Raw genomic sequence first — 8,591 nt, 5'->3', positions numbered from 1 at the left:
TTCTCTTCTGAAAATGACATCGAAAATTATCTCGCCTTTATCCCCTTCACTTCAGGGATTCAAAAGAATATCTCTAAAACTTCGTAAACACGTATGCTTAAGGCGAAAAGCTTTGTCTAATCACCCCTGCTTCGTCAAGGTGTTTAAGCTTAGCTTTAAGACCGTTTTTAACAGCGTTAGCCGTGTTCCCGTACTTTTCATTTATCACGTTAAGCGTCTGTTGAATAACTTTTGTTGCCGATTTAACTTGCTTAATTTGCTGCCATCACCTTGATCTAAGCTTAGCATCAGTGTTCTTAAAAAAGTCAAGCTCCTCTTGGCTCTGTTGCTAAAAACCAGCAAGTTGGTGCCCTCACTGACGATACTGCCTATGCCCGAAAGGCCTCCTCTTTGTCCTGTATACGTAAGAACAGGCCATAAAATATTTGTCAATCCAAGATGGCCATAAGACACGTTTTTGTGCCCCCCCCCATGAATCCGTTGGGCCAGTGGCAGTCCCTCGGGCTTGCACCGAATTGGAACTGAAGGCGATTACCTAAAAAAGGTTACCAACCAGGGAGAAGTTTAACATTCACAATCATTATTCTAAGTTCCTCTCCAGATCATGTTGACCGATGTAAGCCAACACTTTCCCTGTTTTCAGAAATAAGTGTCTAAAAAGGGTGAAAAACAGCGCAGCAGCCTACTCCATTTGCCGAAGATAGGCGCTACTTGTTAGCGCCAGCCGAGGGTCACCACTGCCCCTTAGTCTCACTCACGAAGATTGCCTTGGCATTGTGTACAAAAAATAGAAATAGTAATTGAGTTTAGTGTATGTATATGTTCGTACACTACAGTTATCCCAGCGAGTCGGGCGGCAGACATAAAATTCTACGACTGCCGCAAACAACCCGACAAAACGAGCTGGCGTATACAAAGCACTAAAAGTGCCAACATGTAACCTCCTCACAGGTTGTAAGTCTAGATTACTCAGCCCACCACGTCTTTTTTTATTCATAAGGCATGCAGCTATATTAGATTCGGTTACTTAGACTGACCTGGGCCTCATCGTATGACTTTAAGTAAATAAATGTCTAGAAAGGGTAAAAACCAGTGCTGCAGCCTTCTTCGTTGCCAAACATAGGTGCTACTTGCTTGGACCAGCCAGGAGTTGCCACTCTTCCTTAGTTTCACCAGCAGAGACTTCCTTGGCGTTGTGTAGAGAAAGTGTGGAAGTGGTATATGTGTGTAGTGTATGTCAATCCCATGACTGGCACACACAACCCGTCCAAACAAATTGGCGTATAAAGGAACTTAAGTTGGTGCCATGTAGCCTCTTCCATGGTAGTAAGCTTAGATTAGTCAGCATACCATGTCTTTTTTTATTTATAAGGCGTGCAGCTATATAAGATTCGGTTAATCAGACTTACCTGGGCCTCATCGTCTGACTTTATCCACTGTCAGGACCCACACGCCAGCCAGAAAAAGATCCCACCACACGCAAACCAAAACAACTAGTGAATATACCTGTATTCGTTTAGTGAGAGAGTGATGCATGTATCTGAAAACAATGTTGTAACCGCTGCTTACTTCTATACACGATGGGATGGAAAGTGGTTAAGAAACGTCAAGGTTATCACCATACCAAGACAGCAGGCTCACTCTTAGTGGCTTGGACAGGGGGTTAGTCCCTGCTGACCCACTAAGTTGGCTGGTTTTCATTCAGGGGTCCAGACAGCTTCCTTCCAGCTTTAGTCCCTACATGCATGTAACATTCATACTTTCATTCAATTTTTAAAGCTCCCCCTTTTAATTTTTCTCTTTTGTTTTTAGGGTAACCCAGTCCCTCACACATTCAGACAAATGATCACCTATTTATTTAAAGACTAGCTTATACCAAACCAGGCACCCTTACTAACGACAAAGTCTTGCAGCCCCTAGAGGGTGGCCAGGAGAAACAGTAGCTGTAGCAGTAGCAGAAGAAGTAGCAGTAGCAGTAGCATAAGCAGAAGTATTAAAAGTAGTGGTAGTGAAAGAAGAATTAATATTAGCAGTGATAGTACTAGTTTTTATTTTTTTATTTTTGTGGAAGCAGAAGTAATGCATTAAGGCAACCCCGCAGGGACAGGTGTAGTGTAAGACTCAGTGAATTTTTTTTTCAGTAGACCTACCATACCAACTAAGCCCCCCATGCCTCGTGGCTTTTGATCCACACAAGAACCGCGTAAGCATTACTTTAGGGTGAAGCCACCAGGGAGACCATCGCGTCTAACAGCATTAACGAGCGAACTCGCATCCAACTAGAGATGCTGTTGATCTCAAGCCCTGAAACGGACTCGGGGTCCCCGAAGACCAGCACCTTTTCTAGCGCTCCATAGAAGGCCGCTAACCTAGCAAGCACCACTATAAGCTCGATGCTTTTCCTTGCTGATAGGTAAAAAGTATCTAGCGCAGCATGGGCCCACACGTCTGCCTTCCAACTCAAAGCCTTTTTGCCTTATTTTGATCCGGCTTTGGCCTTATCCGTGGCCTCTTTTAGGGCTCTTTTAAATAAAGATCAGCTCCCGCTGCCTGCTTCGTGCTTGTTGTCCGTTGTTGGGCAAAGGAAGCACCGTGCTGGGCCTGGACACTCTTTCTTCCGGTGGTTTCAGCTTCCACACTGGAAGCAAAGCTCGAATCTGTTTTCGTTTTTACTGTTACCTGAGACGTGTTCATATCCCAGGCATTTGTAACATCTTGATACTTTAATTCTTCTTCGAATTCGGCAGCTTACAAAACAAACTCGTAACCTGCCTTCCTTATCTACTTGTCTGGCAGATGCTTCGTCCACCTTTATTAAAGCCAGCCTCTATCCTCTGGCATTTGACTTTAAGAGAGCTACTTCTGGCTCCTGGCTCTGATGTACAAAAGTCCTAGCAAAAGCCTCTTTGACCTTATCTTCCTCTACAATGGCATCCAAGTCTCGGACCTCCATTGTCACTTTCCTGTTGCTCATTTTGACAGTACCCTGTCCAGCTACCGACTTCAATTTGCTGTGAGAATGCAGTAGCATTTTCTACACCTTTGCCCTTAACAAGTAAATCTCCTTTTGTTGTAATGACAACATTTTGGACTGCCACATTAGCCTTATCAGGATCAAAGTTCGCCTTCATCGTCCTCAGCACCTTTGCAATGGTCTGCCCGTTGGCCATCTTCACTACTACTGTTGTTGTCACATCCACTTTTCTCTTATGGCTTGTTTTTTTATTTAAGAGAATTTCTTTTTGTTTGCCACTGTCTGTTTTCGATTTCTTTGGAGGCATATGATTTGCTGGCGTTTCTCGAGGCTGTACGATGGGCTCCTGTTCCTCTGAGTTCGTTCTATTTCCTTTAGGGCAGTGTTTAGGATTTTTTTCTGTACATGCCGTTGAAAAAATTATCTCGCCTTTGTTTTCTCCACTTCAGGGATTCGAATGACAACTTTCAAGTGCTTGCATACACTTCTTCTTTTTAAAGAAAGCCTTTTCTTAGCACCTTTGCCTCTTGGAGATGTTTAAGTGCGGCTTTGAGCCCATTCTTGACAGCGTTCGCTGTATTAACGTTCTTATCGCTGATTAATTATAGCGTCTCTGTAATATGTTTCGTTGCTAATTGGACTTTATCAGCCACTTGCTGTCAATTTACTCTGAGCTTAGCACCACTTTCTTTTAAAAAGGCAAACTCCTCCTGGATCTGGTGGCTAAATACTGACACCATGCTGTTCTCGGTGTCACTTCTGCCTATGCTCGACAGGCTTCCTCTTTCTTCTATGTCCGTTAAAAAATGCCATAGAACATTAAGCAGTTCCTTATAGTTATAAGACACGTCTTTGTGGTTTCCTATGGAATCTGTGGGGCCTTCGACAGTCACCCGGGCTTTTACCGGATCGGAACTGCCGGTGGACTTCTTTAGAGAGGTAACCACCTGAGGTACAAGTTTTACATCGGCGTTCTTCATATTGGCATCTTATTTAAGTGTCGTAGTGACTCGTGACAGCCAGTACTACCCTTTTTTCTAGAAATTATTATTTGGAAATGGTTAAAACTAGGGCAGCGACCCTATATGTTACCAGAGAGGACTGCTACTTGCTCGGGCCGTCCAGGCGTTGCCACTCTCCCTTAGTGCCACCCGTGGAGACTGCTCTCGCGTTGAATTACGAGTCTAAGAATGGTATTCGTGTGTAATATATGTATATGTTGGTACACAACAGTCATCCCAGCGAGACAAGCGGCAGGTGTACAGTCCCACGACCACGCAGACAATTCAACAAAACGGGCTGGCGTAAGGCACTAAGGTGCCGCCATATAGCCTTCTCTGTTTTAGTGAGCCTAGATTAGTCAGTCGACACGTCTTTTTTGTTTATAAGGCGTCCAGCCATATTTCATGTGGTTACCCAGGTTTACCTGGGCCTCATCGTCCGGCTTCACCCACCGCCAGGCCTTCAACGCAAGCACAGGAAAGGACCCACCACACGCAATCTGGAATAATCCATAAGTATCCCTGTCTTTTTTTAGTGAGAGTGTGGTGCATGTATCTAAGAAGAAGTTTTTAACCACTGCTTACTTCTATACACGACGGGTGCTAGTTTTTGTTGGCCCGCATCAAGCAATAGAGTGCCACCCACGGTGGCAGAAAGCGAAAAACAAGGAGCACAAGCAGGGCCGGCCCATGCATCCACACCAGTTAAGACAAGGGGCCCTAGTCTACCGTCTACATTACCACAGATACACACGCCAACGCCACATACGCCCCCCGACCCACGCCCCCGACCACTACCACAGAGAGCAACCCCAGCTGCCCATCGTCACCTTACGTCTTTAGAAGATGCCCCTATTCGCCACTGGGGGAAGCGCCTGGTATGGAGAAACTAGCGAAAACCCTACCCGGAAGTAGTAGTAGTAGTAGTAGTTTTTTTTTTTTTTTTTTTTTTTTTTGGGAGAGGAAATGCATTTATGCACACCGCAGGAACAGTGGTAGCGTAGGACTCAGTGAATTTTTTTCATTTGACCAACTATACCCCTTAAACCCCCCCCCCATGCCACGTGGCTTTTGCTTTATCCTGAAACCACGTTAGCATTACTTCAGGGTGGAGCCACCAGGGAGATCATCGTATCTCACAGCATTAGCGAGCAAGCTCGCTAACAGTTGCTAGAGGTGCCAATCCTCTCAAGGACCTTTTCAGTCCTTTCGAGTCCTTTTCAGGACTCGGGGTCCCTGAGAACCAGCACGCGTGTTCTAGCGCTTTATGTATGCTTTCACTTGCTGATGAGAATCAATATTTAGCGCAGCTTGGCTCTGCATCAAAATACTCAGGGGCCCCTCGCTACCTGTGTGGCGGCTCTTCTCTTTTTTCTTCTGCCGGAAAACTGTTCTGACAAAGCCATCATTTACCGTCCACCTCTCATCGCTGCTGAGCATCTCAGAGATAATGGTTTCAGGAATGGGTGTCGTGGTGTCGATTTCTGTGTCGCTGTGCAAGACGCTGTAGATGCTGCGCCTCTCTGTGCAAGTTAGCGATGTCTCCGGTCCACCAGTAGCACGAACGTCGACCTCTTTTGGCAGACCTCTTAGGAATACATGCGTCGCACCATTCCTTGACCCGTCTCGTAGTGCCGCTCACGAGTGTCTCGGCCTTCTCTGGATTTGTGATCTTAATTAAATTGGCTGGAGAAGGTGCGCTAACCATGGCTTCCAGTAGCAAATCTTGGTTGAGTTTTGCCACGTTCCACCTGGCACTGTGCCTTTGGATTACATCTCGCGAGCCTGCACCACAATCCTCGTTTACCACGAAGCTGACATACTGGTGATAACTGGCCATGTAGTCCTCCAGGACCTGCCAGCCTGACACTCGTGCCGCCATTACTGACGACACCTGCGTGAGATCGATGATCGTTCCCCGGCTACCAGGTCGCCTGAACGTTGCTGAACCACCAGAGTTCATGACGATGAGATCCAGCCTCGCAGCCATCTCTAGCACCGCCCGTCTTCTGGGGTCGGTTCTCGGCTCCCCCCAAGCGACGTCCTTGGAGTTAAAGTCGCCGGCCAGAACTACATCACCACTCTCCCTGCACACTCGAACGGCATCCTCAAGTTCAGCAAGCCGCTTTCCAAAGGTACCATTTGAAATGTTAGGGGATATGTAGCAACTTACATAGAAAGCACTTCCACACCTGATCCACACGAACACGTCATCACCTCCAGTATCGGATACGGAGAACTTGTCGCTGCAAATCAGGATGGCTGTCCCTCTTGTCCTGTCGCAGTACCAGCCTCGGCCTGGTAATGTGCGGGATGGCTCGTTTATAAAGAGCATATCCGCACGCCGGGCATGGAAAATCTGGCACAGCAGATCATGCGCGAGCACGGTCCTATCAAGGTTCACCTACAGGATCAGCGCCATTTCTTCGGAGCTACTCCCACAGCCACCCGTAGGGCTCCACACCTGGCAGACCCAGCGACATGTCTCGTATCTGGCCTCGGGTTCACGTTCTCGCACAGGTAGCAGCTCACTTCTTTTTGCGAGCAGCTCCTTGCCACGTGACCCTTTTTGCCACACCTGAAGCACGCCCCAGTCCTATCAGGCCCGCCACACCAAATAGAGATGTGGCCGAACCCAAGGCACCTGTAGCAACGCTCGGCTCTGGTCCTGGGTCGAATCCTGCAGTTGACCCAGCCCAGCCGCAATTGGTCCATTTTGTCGAGGACCGCCGTCGCAGACGCAGGGGCCTCAATATAGGCAGCCCTATTACCTCTGGTCATTCTTGACGAAAGCCGCACGACCATCTCTGGTGGAGCAGCTGCGGCGAAACGACCTTTCAGCGCCTCCCTCATCTCCTCTTCGGTCACCGTCGGGTCAACGTCTCGGATCTCCTAGGCGAGACTCTGGACGAGGGTGCAAACGCCACCAGCATCCGCCACAGCGCTTTTTAACGCTGCCGTGAAAGCATCACGGTGCTCAGCTTTGGCATTCCGCAGGTCGACGAGGACTACCCATCCTCGTCTCCCTGACTGATGCCACCCCCACCACGATCTCGTCTAGGCTCACCCTTTTCATCTGGGCCAGGACTTCGGCATACTTTTTTCCCTCTGCTGGCTTAATGAGGATTGCCTCTGGCCTGGCCCTCCGACGCAGATTCCCAGCGTTTCCTAGAGGTGGGCACCCCCCCATAGTTTTTCTTGGGTCGGCGCCCTCCTCTTTCTCCATCTTTTTTTTCCGTTTTTTTTGGAGAAGGTCTTTCACTCCCTTTGATCAGGAGGATTACCGTCTCCATTTTCTTTCTTTGCGGGCGGGGTTCGTCCCTTTTCATCCGGACTGGACTCCAACCACCGCTTTTTTTTTTTGGCGGTCGTGCCAGGACAGTGGGACTTGGAGAGCTCCTCACATCCTCCCTCTTCTTCTCCCCTGAAGGAGTCGAAAAGAGAGGTGGGGCCTCCACTTAAACTCCCTTTTTTCCCAAAACCCTTGAAATTGTAGCCTTCATTTTTGTTCCCACGAGTAGCTAGGGAAATAAAAGTCCACCGACACAAAGCCCCACATGTGCCGGTAAGACTGGATAATCGTGGAGGTCACCAGGTATCCACAAGGCACCGTTTGAGACCGCCAGTACCCCGGTAGCCAACTGACCTTTCGGCACGGTCCGCACGACACCTTCGGTTTAGGGAGAGAAGTAGTCTGAGAATGGTGTTCGTGTAATGTATGTGTATGTTGAAACTCTACGGTCATCCTAGCGAGACTAGTGGCAGGTGAACAGTCCCAGAACCATGCAGACAACCCTACAAAATGGGCTGGCATAAGGCACTAAGGTGCCGCCATTTAGCCTTCTTAGTAGTAAGACTAGATTAGTCGGCCCACCACGTCCTTTTTGTTTATGAGGCGTACAGAAATATCAGATGTCAATCACCTATACTTACCTTGGCCTCATCGTCCGGCTTCACCCGCCGCCAGGCCTCCAACGCAAGCCCGGAAAAGGATCCACCACACGCAACCCAGAACAATCCGTAAGTGTTCCTGTGTTTGTTTAGTGAAAGTGTGTGATGCATGTATCTCAGAAGAATTCTTTAACCGCCACTAACTTCTATACACGATGGGTGTTAGTTTTTGTTGGCCCACATCAAGCAATGGAGTGCCACCCACGGAAGCAGCAAAAAGCGAAAAATAAGGAGCACAAGCAGAGCCGGCCCAAGCATCAACACCGATGGAGACATGGGGCACTAGTCCCCCGTCCACACCACCGCAGATACACACGCCAACGCCACACTTACCTCCCGATCCACGCCCCCCACCACCACCACAGAAAGCCTCCCCAGCTGCCTATCGTCACCTCATTTTTTAAGAGGATGCCCCTATCCGCCAACCGGGGAAGCGCCCGGTATGGAGAAACTAGCGAAAACCCCACCTGGGAGTAGTAAAAGTAGTAGTAGTAGTAGTAGTAATAGTGGTAGTAGTAGTAGTAGTAGTAGTAGTAGTAGTAGTAGTAGTAGTAGTGGTAGTAGTAGTAGTAGTAGTAGTAGTAGTAGTGGTAGTAGTAGTAGTAGTAGTAGTAGTAGTAGTAGTAGTAGTAGTAGTAGTAGTAGTAGTAGTAGTAGTAGTAGAA

The 8,591-nt window shown here is 48.1% G+C and overlaps 1 protein-coding gene across 1 annotated transcript; it reads right to left on the bottom strand.

Annotated features, from left to right (window-relative positions):
- Positions 1-5,232: 5,232 nt before the first annotated feature.
- LOC149375694 (uncharacterized) lies at positions 5,233-6,310 on the bottom strand. Its single transcript, XM_089598124.1, has 2 exons — positions 5,542-6,310; positions 5,233-5,498 (listed from the first exon to the last, which is right to left on the bottom strand). Exons 1-2 carry the CDS (start codon positions 6,308-6,310, stop codon positions 5,233-5,235), a joined length of 1,035 nt encoding a protein of 344 aa, XP_089454250.1.
- Between the last annotated feature and the right edge of the window lie 2,281 nt (positions 6,311-8,591).

Source organism: Copidosoma floridanum, unplaced genomic scaffold, assembly GCF_036245765.1.
Source record: "Copidosoma floridanum isolate Cflo_tuat_1 unplaced genomic scaffold, Cflo_Japanese_pri ptg000005l, whole genome shotgun sequence".
Lineage (NCBI taxonomy): Eukaryota > Metazoa > Arthropoda > Insecta > Hymenoptera > Encyrtidae > Copidosoma > Copidosoma floridanum.
The sequence above is the reverse complement of the archived record's forward strand: the minus strand, read 5'-3'. Positions and strand labels throughout refer to the sequence as shown.

Bases quoted from the DNA above. Each gene is read 5' to 3' on its own strand.
- LOC149375694 (XM_089598124.1), bottom strand. From the start codon at position 6,310: ATGCTCTTTATAAACGAGCCATCCCGCACATTACCAGGCCGAGGCTGG. The intron at 5,499-5,541 runs GTTCGTGCTACT...TAACTTGCACAG, and splicing joins GTCTGCCAAAAGAGGTCGAC to AGAGGCGCAGCATCTACAGC.